General features: G+C 38.2%; 2 protein-coding genes and 1 long non-coding RNA gene across 3 annotated transcripts; 2 read left to right on the forward strand and 1 right to left on the reverse strand.

Annotated features, from left to right (window-relative positions):
- Positions 1-1322: 1322 nt before the first annotated feature.
- LOC143884717 (L10-interacting MYB domain-containing protein-like) lies at positions 1323-7682 on the forward strand. Its single transcript, XM_077388459.1, has 3 exons — positions 1323-1893; positions 6404-6736; positions 6826-7682. Exons 2-3 carry the CDS (start codon positions 6461-6463, stop codon positions 7132-7134), a joined length of 585 nt encoding a protein of 194 aa, XP_077244574.1. The 5' UTR covers positions 1323-1893; positions 6404-6460; the 3' UTR covers positions 7135-7682.
- On the forward strand, positions 3660-4109 carry LOC143891561 (uncharacterized). Its single transcript, XM_077396060.1, has one exon. It carries the CDS (start codon positions 3660-3662, stop codon positions 4107-4109), a length of 450 nt encoding a protein of 149 aa, XP_077252175.1.
- Positions 7683-11375: 3693 nt separating the features above from the next.
- On the reverse strand, positions 11376-11845 carry LOC143884725 (uncharacterized). Its single transcript, XR_013253049.1, has 2 exons — positions 11742-11845; positions 11376-11498 (listed from the first exon to the last, which is right to left on the reverse strand). It is a non-coding gene; the product is annotated as an uncharacterized LOC143884725 (long non-coding RNA).
- Positions 11846-15202: the final 3357 nt, after the last annotated feature.

The following is a 15202-nucleotide window of genomic DNA, read 5'->3' on the forward strand; positions in this document are numbered from 1 at the left end:
ATTAATGTTAGAACTCTTTGCCGTACGTGATCAAAAGACAAGCATAGCATGCTTTCAAGATAAATCCACACAATTCCCAAGAGTCAAAAATGGTTTCGTTTGAATGCCATTTTCATTGAATCGAAACATTATGTTTGACCACCATGATTTCTTTTTTCGGGGAATATTAGTTTGCTGGAGGGAGAGAATTTGAGGGGTTAGGAGTGAAGAGATGGAGCTAAATAGCTGAAAACAGGAAAAATAAAACAAATTTTCCTAGAAAAGAACTTCATGGCTTCCAAACATAGACCTAAGGGTAATGTGATTATAAACCACCTAAGTTAGTCACGGGCCTCATCAACTCCTTCCCCTAATGGCAACTGCATTATAATCCTCAATTCAATTAATTTTGGATACGATTATAGTCATTATTATACAGTTCGCATTCAATTAAGATTGACTCTAAAGATTTTTTAATCACTTTTGACGCTGTTTGGACTAGAAGAAAAAAAAATTCTAATGGAAAATCTTTTCCTCGGAAATATTTTTCTTTCTGAAATTTAGAGGGAAATGATATGGTTTTGGTTAATTTAGAAGGATATCATTATAAATTGAAAGTCGTCTTAGCAGGACACTTTTTAAGATACTGTTATTGGATCAAATATCAAGTCGTACCACCAATACCAATCTACATGCGCATTCACCAAACAATTTCTTGACATTTTAGCAGTTGTCGATTTCTTGGAGGAAAGAGATATGCTTAGTGCGAGTGATAGGCTTCATGTAGAACGCATTGACTTCAGCCCCCATGAACAACTGCTTCTCGCTCCGGGAGTTTCAACTCACCCCCACAATCATGCTTCGAGTACCTGTTACCATAAAATCCATCATGCCTATCACATGAAAACAAATATCTAAATATTTAAAGGGAAAATATATATGGAGACACGATTTTCATCTTCTGTCAAAGTTGCCCAAATAGCACTAGTAATATTGAAGAGTATATTGAAAATAGGGGCATATTTGTTACTTTATTAAATAATTTGAGCACTTCTGTAAAAATAAATATGGGGACAAGATCTTCATCTTCTATCAAGGTTAACCCAAATAGCACTAGTAATATTGAAAAATATACTTTGTTATTTTATTAAATAATATGGGCACTTCTGTTATAGAAAAATGCATCTTTCAAAAGAAGACAGAATAGAAAGCGAACTTTGTGTCACACGAGTATCTTCTTTTCATTTCTCTTATTAAAACAAATCAAATCATAAACATGAACATTTTCATGAAAAATAAGGGTATTTTGTTCATTTATGCTCTGTTTGGTTCACGGGTTTTTTTTTTACCCTCGGAGACTCAAGGAGTTTCCGCACAAAACCCATGTTTGGTTAGTGGGTTTTAAGGGGGAGCAAAATATAATCCCGGGACGAAAATTTGCTCGCATTCCCACCCGTGAAAACCCAGAAGGGCAGAAAAACCCAATCTGACGATCGATTCAGGAGAAAACCCAGAGGGCAGAAAAACCCACTCGTCTCTCTCGAATAATCTGTCCCCTCCATGTTTTTGGCTTCTTCTCCTCACCACAATGAAACCCTACCCTCTGATTAACATGTCCCTTCCACAACAGAAGCTCTTTCCCAGTCAAAACCGTAGCCAGAAAAAATAAGCAGAGAACAAAATCTACAACAAATCCTGCAAAATAGAGGTCTCACCTGAACAAATTCGTGGTGGTAGTTCGTCCTACGGTTCTATAAGAAGAAGATAGTTGATGAACAAATTTGATGGTGTATGGAAGGGAAAGGGAAGAGATCTGCTGCTGCATTTGAGGAGGAGAGCACAACTTCTAGCCCATTATATTCGACAAAATCGACCCACCGAAGAGGAAAGCGAGCTCGAGCAAATCTTCAACAGGTAGAACCCTTGTTGAATCTGTCATTTTCTGGTTAGAAATCATAGTGGAAAAATATTATGTTAGGGTAAGAAGATGAGAATGTCCTGAAACAGTAGAACCTGATGAGAATTATTAAGCATTTGCTGCTTCAATCTGTCATTTTTTCTTCTGAATGGGTAGAACCCCATCTCAATTTCTCTTCTCATTATGTGCTTCAATCTGTCATTATATGCTTCTGGAATGTGCGTTGAAGGAATCTGATGTCATTTTCTGCTTGAATCTGTCATAATCTGTTCTCAATCTTATTAGATTGTAATTAAGGCCAACGAATGCATGGTTCAGCAATGCTTAATGATTGTTGTTATATGTCCTGGTTTAAGAATGCATGAATTTGATGACGGAAGAGATAATTTCCTTCTATGGACAGGATGCTATGTATATAATTTTTTCTCCACGAACAAAATAGGATTATTTGGGTCAGCAGTGTTCAAAATTAAAAAAACATTTACTCTCTAATTATTGGATATATACGTGACACAGTTACTAATCACTAACCCTCAATGGCTTAATTGAAGACTCAAATCAACTTTTCCCATTGGAGAATAATGAGAAGTTAATATTGTTAACTAACCCATGTTGGTACCTAAAAATCAGTTCATGGGGTTAGTGAGAGACATTTGAGTTTTGAATATTGTATATTCAATTTACATCCTTGTAGAGTGAATCTTCCAGTCATAATACTGACCTATACTTACATCCTTCTTTCATGAATAGATACATCCTTGTAGAGTGAATCTTCCACTCATAATACTGACCCATACTTACATCCTTGTTTCATTAATAGATACATTCATTTCTCATTGCTTGAGTATACTTATTCATTTGCAATGAGCTTACTACCAACCGAAGACGATGGTAATGGAGATGATGGTGGAATGAATTTGGCGATACAGGGGGTGCGCTTTGGTTGCAGCTGGTACCGCTGTAGCCTTGGCAGCAGTGATCGAAGAACAAGAAGCGTTCTTCGAATGTTCTCCTTATGAGAACACCTATCTCACCCCACGCACATTTCTCCCCTACGCTCTACGAACAGACGAGCACTGCCATGATCTCCTTCGAATGAATGTTGAATGTTTCACAAGATTTGTCCATATATTAAAGGGTACCGGGCGGCTAACTGATACGCTCCACTGCTCAGTGGAAGAGCAGTTCGCGATTTTCTTACACATCATCTCACAAGACCTGAGGAACCGCTGTATGAAAGCATATTTTAGAAGATCAGGAGAAACTGTTAGTCGATATTTCAGTAAGGTTCTCGACGCAATTATGAGTTTGTCAGACTTACTCAAAAAACCTCCATCACCGGATACACCGTCACAGATTAGAGCGAATGGAAGATTGTATCCTTACTTCAAGGTATTGACTTTGTAGCCTTATAATTATGCCTTTCTTGTAGACTATGTCAGTAACATTTTTTCTTCCTATATGATAGAATTGCATTGGGGCAGTCGATGGGACACATATTCGGGCTAAAGTGCCATTTGATACGCGAGGTCGATTTTTATGTCGTAAGGGGTGGACTAGCCAGAATGTACTAGCTGCATGTGATTTTGACTTAAAATTCACATTCGTCGAAGCTGGTTGGGAAGGATCTGCGTCTGACTCGAGACTGTTGGCGGAAACGCTTGCTAACGAGAGGGGAATTATCTGCCACCCTGGGAAGTATTATCTTGTGGATGCCGGGTTTCCCTTGCTCAGTCATTTCATCACCACGTTCCATAAGACGATGTATCATCTGAATGAATTTCGAACCAACAGGCCACGAACCGCTGAGGAACTATTCAATCATAGGCATTCTTCAGCCCGAAATGTAATTGAACGTGCATTTGGTGTGCTTAAGAAGCGTTTCGCCGTGCTCCACAGGGAACCAATGTACCCCTTCCCCAAACAGGTTGATTTAGTGATAGCCTGTTGTTGTATTCACAACTTCATTAGAGGCGTAATGCCTCGGGATGGGCTTCTTGGTGTTGTCGATCGTGAATTCGCTGCTTCTGGCGATAGTGAATTAGCCTCCACAAGTAGGCAAGGTGGAAGACCAGAAGATGAGGAGGAATTACATGAGGAAGAACTGCGTAGGGAGCCATGGCTAAGTAGAGCTCAGGATGGGATAGAAGGAGATAGAATTAGGACAGAAATATGTTCAGCTATGTGGAGAGATTATACACCCTCTGCTTGATATGGTTGTTGTTTCTGAAATTTGTATGGTTCATGTATGGTGGTTGAGGTGGATTGTATGGCACATATTTTCGTATGCCACGTATATGGTCTACTAATTTTGGATTCTATGTGACTAGTGCTTCATTGTAACACCCTTCTATGTAACTTTATTCTCTTCAAATTCGATACTTTGCTCGACTCACAACGAGGTTTAGAGCGACTCTCTCTCTCTCTCTCTCTCTCTCTCTCTCTCTCTCTCTCTCTCTCTCAGTTTGGAAAAACTGGGTTTTCTAAAAATGTGTTTCTCATGGATTTTTTCTGCAACTTCCTTCTGTTTATCCTTATGCTGATTTTTCTCCTTCCTCATTTCAAATTTTATTTGTCACTTTATTTTATTTCTTTCACTATTAGACGTCATGGGCTTCTCTGCAATCTGATCACATTCTGAAAAACACAGATTGCTCCAGCTGTTCTTACAGTTTCTAGAGAACAGGTTACTACTTCTCTGTCTGTTAACTTCTGTTTGCTTTGAACTGTCTGTTAACTTCAACAATTATTAATAAACAAACCCAGTTTACTACTCCTCTTGTCTGTCAAATGTCTCATAAATCTGAAGTAGAAATACCTCTGTATCCTCAACTAAATTTGAAGCAATAGCCATCAGTTCTTTAGAAAATCGTGCAGGGTCTACATCCAGCTCTGCCCACCTGTTATATATTAACAGGTTTCTGGGATCCAATCTCGCCCTTTTATATATTAACCATTGATTTTTCAAAAATATCGCTGCCAAAAAACAATAATGAGCAAACATGCAATGGTTTTAACATCATGTTTAAAGCCCAGCAAGATATGCTAACAGACACAATTCTAAAAACTCAATGAATTTACCTTGGACTTGGTCGAGTTGACTCAGTTTCTGATTTGAAATTTTCTTGAAACAACTCATAAAGTGAAAATCTCACAAAGAAAAAAAAAATTCTCATCCTATTGTGGAGGATCATTATCAAAATAAGGGGCCTGGGTGTCATTACCAATATCTAGAAATAGAAGAGAGAAAGAGAGAAGAGTGTGAAATCCCAAGACTACTAGGAAAGCAAAAACCTTTTCCAATTAGTTTGGTGGGGGGACAGAAGGCATGACATATGGACTACAGTAAGTAGTCTCCTAGATACAGTAAGTAGTCTCCTAGGCAACCAAACACTACTAATAGATGACGTGGCACCTCAAAACCAACAAAACAAACTAGTAAACCCCAAAAATTGTGCAACCAACCAGACCCTTACATATCTTTAAATGAAGTTCAGAAATTATGAAAAAAAAAAGAAAAAAAAACGTTTAAAGATGTGTTCTTTCATCCTTAGAACACACTCTTTTTTTATTGACAGTGAAGCCTAAGGTTTTGGTTGAGACTGTCATTGTAATTACGCTATGGAAACTAGAGACAGAATCGGACTTTGATTAGTCTCTAGTGTAGGCAGGTCAAGACAAAGCTCGAGTGAATCTCTAGCCAGTTCACAGCACAAACCAAGGTTCATGGTTTTTAGTACCCTTCATAAACTGGTTTTTCTTAAAAAAATATTGTAAACATAAATGACACACTAATCCACTATCCACAAAGTCCTCTACTTAAACAAATATTGTTGGCTGTTCTGCGTGATGCAATGTACACACTGCTGTCTTTTTGGGTGACCATTGCAATGGCATATTAAATGGGCATTTGAAATGTAAATATCCATTGTGCTAGAGAAAAACACAGCATCCATCTATGGCGTAGGTAAGTCAATCCCACATGATAAATAAGAAGAAAAGATAAATGAAGGTTTCTGATGCCTAACCAATTTTCACAGTTGGGTGTTCCTTCTCCTACGACATTAGTGTCTCCCTATATCTTCTTTCTTGCAGGATGAGCATATAAATTGGTGGCATTGGATGAATCTGTATTGTGTCACAAGCATTCTATTCTCATTCTTTACGATACAGGGAAAGAACAGGGCAAGCTAATAACATATTCTATGTGAAGGCTATGGAATAATCAACTTATACAGAACTCTGTATCTTCTAATACTATATATTGTTCGCTGTTGGCTGTTGGCTGTTGGCTGTTAGGTAATTATTGTATTCAAAATATATTATAGTCATGCGTGCTTGCCTAATCTGTATGACGGTTGGATTGCATGGGTTGGTGAATCAATTGTGGTAATACAGAATGACAAGATGAGCCGCTGCAATTCGGAAATCATGGTTATGAGAACATTGTAAAAGCATTGATAATGTTCTGTTTTCTTGCATTTTGCCCAACTGATATCTTTTCAGGTTATGGATGACGAAGCTGAGACCGATAAAGGTAAGAATGCGAGATAGTCTACAGAGATGGATAAGGTCTTACTTGCAGCATTGAAACATCAATTTGCGGAGGGGCAGACATGCCTCAACGGATTCAAAGAGAGTGCCTATGTATACTGTACGACGGTTGTGAATGAGACTTTCGGCGTCCATATGAAGCGCACACAAATCGAGAATCATGTGAAACAAATGAAGAAAATATTTAAGATCCTGCATGGCTTAGTAAACAGGAGTGGGTTCGGCTGGGACTGTGAGTTGAAGAGGCTCACGGTTACGAATGATGTTGGTGAGGCTTATGTTAGGGTAAGAAGTGCCTAACTACACTACTTAAAGCTTTCCCTTCCCACCAGTCAATATATTTGTTAATTGATATAGTCTCCTTTAATGTGTAGGATAACCCCGATACAGGTAAATTCTTCAAGAAACCTTATGCGCTGTATGATGACTGGGTTGAAATATTTGGGAAGGACATCGCAGATGGGGGATTTCGGAGAAATAACAGGGATCCGCCACGGCCAGTTGTCGAGGAATTCTACACTCCTCAAATGCCACCTACCGAAGACGATAGCTTCACAGAGTTCCTCTCCCATGATGACTGTTTGGGTGAACATTCTCAGGATTTCAGTGCTCCTCAGATGCCGACCCCTATGACACACACTTCATCGAGTAGGCCAAATATTCGTAGGTCGACCTCTCGTTAGGCACCAAGTCCAATGGACACGAGTATGGACGAGGAGGGAAGTAGGGAAGGTGGTCCTAGTAGACGCAAGAGGCGAGGTTCCACTTATTTGAATTCCACTATAAACACTTTCGCCGCCAGTGTCTCCGAGGTTGCGGTTGCTATTAAAGAGAATACCGCTGTTCTTAAAGAGAATAATGAGAAGGAGAACATTCTGTGTGACCAGATCATGGAGGCACTGCAGCAAATTGATGGTCTTGATCGTGCAGCGGTCGCTGACATATATGACTATCTGAGCACACACCTCGCAGAGGGGCGATCGTTTGTTCGCCGTCCGAAGGACCTCCGAGAAATGTATGTCGCAAAGTTCTTTCGGACCCGGTCAGTTGGGAGGGAGTGAGTAGAGTGACTGATCTCCTTCGGACATCAGTTGTGTTACTGTTGTGCTGTGGTTGTGGTTGCTTCTATGGTTTTATTTGGGTACTCTGCTTGAACTTAGACAATATGGTTGGCATGTTAATTTGCAAAACAATTGTTATTAAATTTCCTTCTACTGATGTAAGTGTTATCTACGCCTCTTGCTTTAATGACCATGCTTTATAAAACATTGTCGTAGATGTTACCATGTATTTTACTGAACAATCACATGGGGTACTTGTGACATTCATTTAATTCATATCATGTGGCTACTCTGTGATGGAGAGTAATCGTATGTGAAATGGCTTCCTGCGAAAGTGCAGGAAAGGTGAGTCTTCTACTGATCTAAGTGTTTCTAGGTGGTGGCTACTTAGATGAACAAAATGCTTATGGAGGTTAATTGTGCTTCAAGTCTTTCAACATTCTTTTAATTTGGTTATGTTTATGAACCCTTTCTCTGTTGCATGTCTATGGAAACTATTGTTTACTTGTAATCTTATTGTGCGTTCCTGTAGGTGAATGGCAAAACAGAAGTTCTACGTGGTTTTCAAGGGAAGGCAAGTTGGGGTTTTTGACAATTGGCAGGACTGCCATCTTCAGGTGAACAAGTTTAGTGGAGCTTGTTACCGCTCATATGGGACGAGGCAGGAGGCAGATGTTGCCCTTCATGGGTATTTACTTGCTACTAGTGGGTGCACACAACATGGGGAAGAGGAGACCAGCGTTCAAGGGTATCCAGTAGCGTCAACAAGTTCTGTCGGCTCAACTTCCTCTTCTACTTAGATATGGTTATTATGTGTCTTGCTGGTGTACATTTCTTTTCTGAGCACATGTGTATTGCTTGTAAATATGTTTCGGATTGTACTTAATGATGCAAACCGTTTTTTTTTCCCTTCACTCTATATAGAAATAAACAACGTTCTTATGTTCTCATAAAATGTCTACCCTTCAGATGTAGAAAAAAACAATCGTATAAGTTCATCATGATTTTCCAAATGCAGTGGCGTCCACCCAAAAGAGAATTTTGTTGGGGCCCAATGTAAACAGGCCATGCCCCGAAAATCCTGTGTTCTTGTTTTATCCCAACCATCAAATATATCAAGATTCTTCCATTTAAGCTTATTTACGATGATTACGTGCCAGTCTATTTATGCTGGGCCCATTGAACGTCTGGATTGGATCATAGGCATGTAGTGAACCCCACCACAAAATAAATTAATCGGGACCATTTGATTCAACCATGTAACGTGGGACCCATCTAACTACAGAGAAAGAGTATACTAGACCTGGCAAAAGCGACCCGTGCCCGCAGGTCGACCCGACCCACCCGCAAATTTGCGGACACGGGTCTAATTTTTAGTTACCCGTCAAAACTAAGCTGCGGGTGACCCAACCCGCAAAAACACGGGTCGGGTTGGGTCAACCCGCGGGCACCCGCATTTTTACCGTCTTTTGAAATTTTTTTCAGAATGTTATGTGCAGGACGGGTTTTTTATGAGGGCACTCCTCACTTTATAAAAAGTACGGTACGGCCCGCACCATAGGATTATCCAAACCGTCCATTAGATGGGCCATAGCCTAAATAGGTTATGCCCCAAAATTATTTCCATTGGTTAATTCTAACCCTCCGATCTATAGAGGGTTAGGATCAACCCTCTAGCATAGTTAGTTGTGCCGTTATTAAAATATGGCCATGTCGATATCACTCCCCTTCATTTATTGTATTATATATATTACTGGACAAATTGAAGGGGCTCAGAGATTATTTAAAGCCTTATAAATGTAAAGTTTATTTAACAATTCAATATGGTTCTTATGCGTGGTGGTGTCAAATTACTAATCAAATATAGCTTCCAGTCAGAATTACGGGAAAAACAGATGCTGTATAATCATGAGAATTATTACAATCCCCATATTTGCGGCTGACCCGCGGGTTGACCCGGCCCACCCGCGGGCTTTTGAGGGTCACCTAAATTCTGACCCGCAAAAATGCGGGTCATTTCCTCACCCCACCTGTGGACCCTCACCCGCGGGTTGAGCCGGCCCAACCCACCCGTTTGCCAGGTGTAGACTATTTTTCGTAATAAGATAAGAGAGGGTTTTTTTTCCCACCATAGTCCACCCAACCAAACATGGGTTTTGTATTTTACCGGGATACTTCTAGGACTTATTTTTTCCTACCATAGTGTGGTGAACCAAACATGGGTTTTATATTTTACCGGGATACTTCTAGGATTTTTTTTTTCCCACCTATGTGCCCGGGTATTTTTTTTCTCCCACATAACTCCCGGGCAAAAAAAAAACCCGTGCACCAAACAGAGCATTAGGCACTCTTTTGAGAAGCTCAATGATATAGGCAGGAACTCAACTTGTCGCATATGTTATAACCAGTTGTTAAAGGCGGTTGAAAGCTTTGTAGGAATTGTAACAAATTGTTAAGCATATAGGACAAGGCGAATTCATGTATATTATCAAAACCTGGTGGTGCTGATATCATTTCCTTTGATAATTGATTTTGAGAACGAATCTGTTCGACTCAAAATTAGATGCCGCTAGGGGGTAAAGTTTCTAGTCATCCTCTCATTGAGTTTGATGTGATGGAATGACAATTTTGCCCCATAACTAGCTTTTGCATGGGATGAGACGCATAGCCCATAGAAAGAATTGTTATTCAATTTTCATGTCAGAGATTTCATAAATGTACGGCAGAAACCAAATGAAGATCGTGCTAACAAGAATGAAATGGCAATTTTATCCCTACAAGAACTAGAATGCTTTATATGCTACGCATCCATGATAGGCATCTCTATGTCGCTGAGATGATCAAAGACCATTCCAAAGGCACAAAAATTGTCAGTTGCATGGCCTTTCTCTACCAACTCGATTCCCACACAAAGGCTGGTGGTTAAAGAGCGTCTTGTGGATCTTGCGATTAATCCTATTTTCATCCACAATGAGAGCAGTTAACTTGTTCTTCAGGCTCAAACCCAGTCTCGAAGAGGAAGCACCAAGATTGGACACACTCTCATCAACAAGAACGCTTTTCAACCAAAATTGGAAAAAAAACATTGCTTTTCAACTTCCTCAAGCTATAAGAACCAAATTTGGACGACATTTTCAAGAATAAAATTGATCTCATATTCAGAGTTAAGTTATTCTCTCTCTCTCTCTCTCTCTCTCTCTCTCTCTCTCTCTCTCTCTCTCTCTCTCTCTCTCTATATATATATATATATATATATATATATATATATATATATATATATATATATATATATATATATATATATATATGTGTGTGTGTGTGTGTTGTGGGGGGGGGACTGTTTGTGCGCTCGAGCACATATAGCTTATATGGGCTCGTGTGCACAAAACTCATATGGGCCCATATTTTTAGGGTGGTCCAAAGCATTCATTTGGAAGGATCTTCCATAGATATGGTGTGTACCAGAAACCAGATCCATAAGATCATCTTAACCCATCCAAAAGTGGAGGGGAAAATGGACATAAACTGATTGTTCATAAATCTGCCCATTTTTTCCCTGCACTTTTGGAGGGGTTAGGATGATCCTATGGATCTGATTTTTTGGGGATACTCTATCTAGGTAAGGGCCTTTCAAATGAATGGTTCGGATCACCACAAAAATGTGGGCCCAACCTATTTTGTGCACTCGAGCGCATATAAGCTTATATGCACGCGTGTGTGTAGGAAAATTGTTTGTGCGCTCGAGCTCATATTGAATAAATATAAACAGAGAACAATTTTCTCAATGCTTTCGGTGAGGTTTTCTCTCCTCACAGATCTGTGTATATAATAGTACTAGTAAAAGTGCACGTGAAACTAAGGTATTAAATAATAAAATTTAGTAAAGACTTGCTTCACAGTTATATTAATAACATCACAATTCAAATAAAAAGCATCCTAGTAAACGAATAGATTCTACTCTTCAGTTGGCACGATCCATTTATGTACTAATCTTATCCATGGCGAAGATTCTACTCGGCAGTAGGCATCCATTTATGTACAAATTTTGTCAATGAATCCTCTGGAATCGTTAAAGACTGTCTGGGTCACTGCTAATGACAGCAAAGGCGTCACTGGCTTTTAGCAAGGGCAACTTCAGTTCAACATTAAGAAAAGAAAGCAGTACGATTATCATGCATGTGCGGTAGGCAATAGAGCAACCACCCATAGAAATTATGATCAAATAAAACCTGATCCCATCTCCAACTGGTTTGCCACTTCTTGAATATCGAAAACTTTGGCCTTCACCCTTCACCCTTCACCGATTGATTTCACCATACCACTCCAGATCTGTCGAACAACAAGAAATAAATCCCCAATACCCCTACAAGCTCCTCATGAAAATGAAAATGAAACAGAAACAGACAACAACATCTCATTGTATTTTTATTATATCATCATTTCATTATATTGCTTACATTCATCCTATTGGATACATCGTTGACATGCTAGTGTCATGTAGTTAATGTTATGCAAGTCTCCATGCAAATTGGCCATTTAAGGTATCAAACTATTGGGGAATAAAGCAGGTGAGACACATACCAGTTGTGTCCTGAGTCACGTTTGTAGGTGCTGACTGGCACTCCTAAAGGGTGACCAATGTTTGTGCCTGTAGCATCAAGGCTCCAGTGTGCTTCTGATCCAACTCAAGCACCGATGTACATTCCTCTGCTGCCTAATATGTTCGTTGGCTCATCAGTTAAATCCACTAAAAATGTGTAAAGGCAAACCAAACATAGGAAAAAGAAAACATGGATTATGACTTTATCCTGTCTAGTGCTATTCTGTAAGGTTCCAGTTTACACATTTTTGAGGCCATCACTACTTTTGGATGTATCTGTTCCCATAATCAGAAACAGCTAAAACCAAAGCCCATATCTATGCTACCAAGGTTTAATGTAAAAAGTATAGCAAAAATGACAAAGATCTAATACAAAAAATGAGCAATAGCAAATTTATCTAAATAAAATTAGATAGAAGATTTTTTTTTTTTGAAAATTGGCTTTTATTAATACATAGAAAGCGAAGAGGGGACAAGGTGTCCCCATCCAAAATACATAGGCTCCAGCCCAATACACTTACAGTAAATGAGTAATAAAATTAGATAGAAGTTTACAACATACATTCTATGAACTAATGTACGAAATAAATCAATAATTGTTAAAACGGCCAAATTACAAGTTAAAATTTACACCAATAAAAATGGATATGATTGTTGAATAAAACTAAAACAGATTAAAAGGAAATGAAAAGAATAGAGTTTCAAGATACTATGAACCTATATATACATTGTTATATCAAGATAACCAAATAAAAAATGAGATAGTAAGATACTTGGATAACCATGTACAGAAAACAAGAGAGGGGACATAAGGGCCATCCAAAATCCAAATTTCAGACCCATTCACAGAGGGATGCAAACAATAGTATTCACACATCAATCCCAAAAAAAAAAAATTAACCAAGATAATGCTTCTCACAAAAGTCACCTGTGATAAAAGTAAAACCCTTGATCTTGTATGTTGCCACGTCCAATGATCATTATTAGCTCAAAATAATGATCAGGAAAAGACAATTCTTGAATGTGAGTTGAATAATGGATGGGGCTGAGTTCAATTACTCACCGAGGAAATATGATAGCCAAAAAATATGAATTGATGAAAATTTCCGGCATTATTTCACCACGGATCTGGTTCATTTGATTTCTGAGGTAGAACTTTTTAAATATTTAGTGTCACAACCAATTTTATCAATAAGATTAGCCCAATGGCCTCCCATTCTCTGAATTTCAAAGCACTTATATCCCTCAAAATATATATAAAAGAACAAGGTCCAGCTGATTTCTTTCCACATCACATCCCTGATAGATCAAACAGAGAGATTCAGAGGTTTTTGTATGATGTATTGAAGCTTGAGTTGCTGTTTCTTGCCAAGGCTTGTACAAATCTTCCTCACAAAAGGTGCAACCTCTCCATCACATATCCCTTTCAACAAAACCAACACTCTTTTGGGAAGAACAGACTCCAACTCAGTTTCAAAGCTATCCACGCTGGAATGACTCGTTCTATTGCATGAGCTCAAGCATCCAGATATAGAAAAATGGCCCAAGACCGATTCCTTAAATTCTTGCATTTTACCTGAATGGTTGACTCGTTATCTGTGATTAGCCCTTGAACAGTGTGAAGGCACTCATGAACCATTCTACCGTCTGAGAATTTTCTAAGTAGCCACAGATACAATTCAGAATCTGGGAAAAAAGAGAGATAGCAAATTAGTTAAAAGTATGATATTCGATCATGAACTAACCAACAATAATATTTTCGTTAAGTTGAAGTAAATCAACTTTATTTAATAGTAAATATAAAAAAGATACTTATGTGAATAAAACACTACTGAATGGACTATGGAGCAAAGCAATACCAAACTCTTGATATATCAAGAAATAACTACAAGAAAGAATCATATTTTTTTAATCACAAGAAAGATTCATATTTGTTGTAACAAAATGAAAAGAATACGGAGAAGAAGAAGAATAAAACCTACAAACAAGAGAGATTCAAAAATGAAACCTACAAACACGAGAGATATTAAAAATTGAAACATATAAAAGAGTAAGATTTGTTGCAATAAAATGAAACACAAGCCTAAGAGAATGAAATTTACAGAACTTATTGGCCACGCATGAGATAAAAGACCTTGTGAATAGATCATTACATGGCTACAAAAAATGCAGTTTATGGTCAAATATGCTATAAACCCAAACCCAAAGCCATTGCCCAAAACAATAAATATTTAGTGATGTGAAACCAAAATGTACTAAAACAAAAGAAGAAACGATATGAAACCAAACAAATTACCCAAAAAGCAATGAAATGATCTGAAACTGATAGGTCCAAAAAAAAAAGGTGTTCCTTCCATTGCCTCCTCTTCCAAATCCTCACCCATTGAACCTGCCAAATGTAACAGATGTTCCTTCTCAGTATGCTTCATTACATAGTTGCATTTTTCTGCAACGTAATTTAATTACACATAAAATATAATTACCACTATCGCTCAAAGAGATACTATGTCTAGATATTTAGTGATCCAATAATTTTATTTTCTGTTGGACTACTTACAGATGAAGTGATCTTTAATAGGCCTTAGCTCCACGTACTTCTCGCAATCATTTCCATGAATACATTCTCTACAAAGCGTACATGTCTTGTCAATTTTGCATAAAGCTACCAATAAAGTGCCATGAAATGAGCATGGGAAAAGAAATGAAAAAAAAATTATTTAGTAATATACCCAAATGTTATTTATATCTTGTCAATTTTGCATAACGCTAGCAATAAAGTGCCATGAAATGAGCATGGGAAAAGAAATGGAAAAAAATCATTTAGTAATATACCCAAATGTTATTTATAAGATAAAGCATTTCCATTACAAAACAGGAATATTCAGAGGAAGTTGTTCCAACCGTTGCAACCAAAGCAAAGATAAGTAATATTTCTACCCTTTCACCATTATACAACACTTACGTGGCTTTGTGATGCCAAGGGAAACAAATAAAAAATTACATAATGTTGCCAAGGATAAGGTAGCTCACCATTGGCAATAAGACACTAACTGGGCACTTTTTTTACAAGCTCCTCTGCTTTATCATCTT

Source organism: Tasmannia lanceolata, unplaced genomic scaffold (genome assembly GCF_043159265.1).
Source record: "Tasmannia lanceolata isolate RefF3 unplaced genomic scaffold, GAP_Taslan_0.1 ptg000002l, whole genome shotgun sequence".
Classification (NCBI taxonomy): domain Eukaryota; kingdom Viridiplantae; phylum Streptophyta; class Magnoliopsida; order Canellales; family Winteraceae; genus Tasmannia; species Tasmannia lanceolata.

Bases quoted from the DNA above. Each gene is read 5' to 3' on its own strand.
- LOC143884717 (XM_077388459.1), top strand. From the start codon at position 6,461: ATGGATAAGGTCTTACTTGCAGCATTGAAACATCAATTTGCGGAGGGG. The intron at 6,737-6,825 runs GTAAGAAGTGCC...TTTAATGTGTAG, and splicing joins TTGGTGAGGCTTATGTTAGG to GATAACCCCGATACAGGTAA.
- LOC143891561 (XM_077396060.1), top strand. From the start codon at position 3,660: ATGTATCATCTGAATGAATTTCGAACCAACAGGCCACGAACCGCTGAG.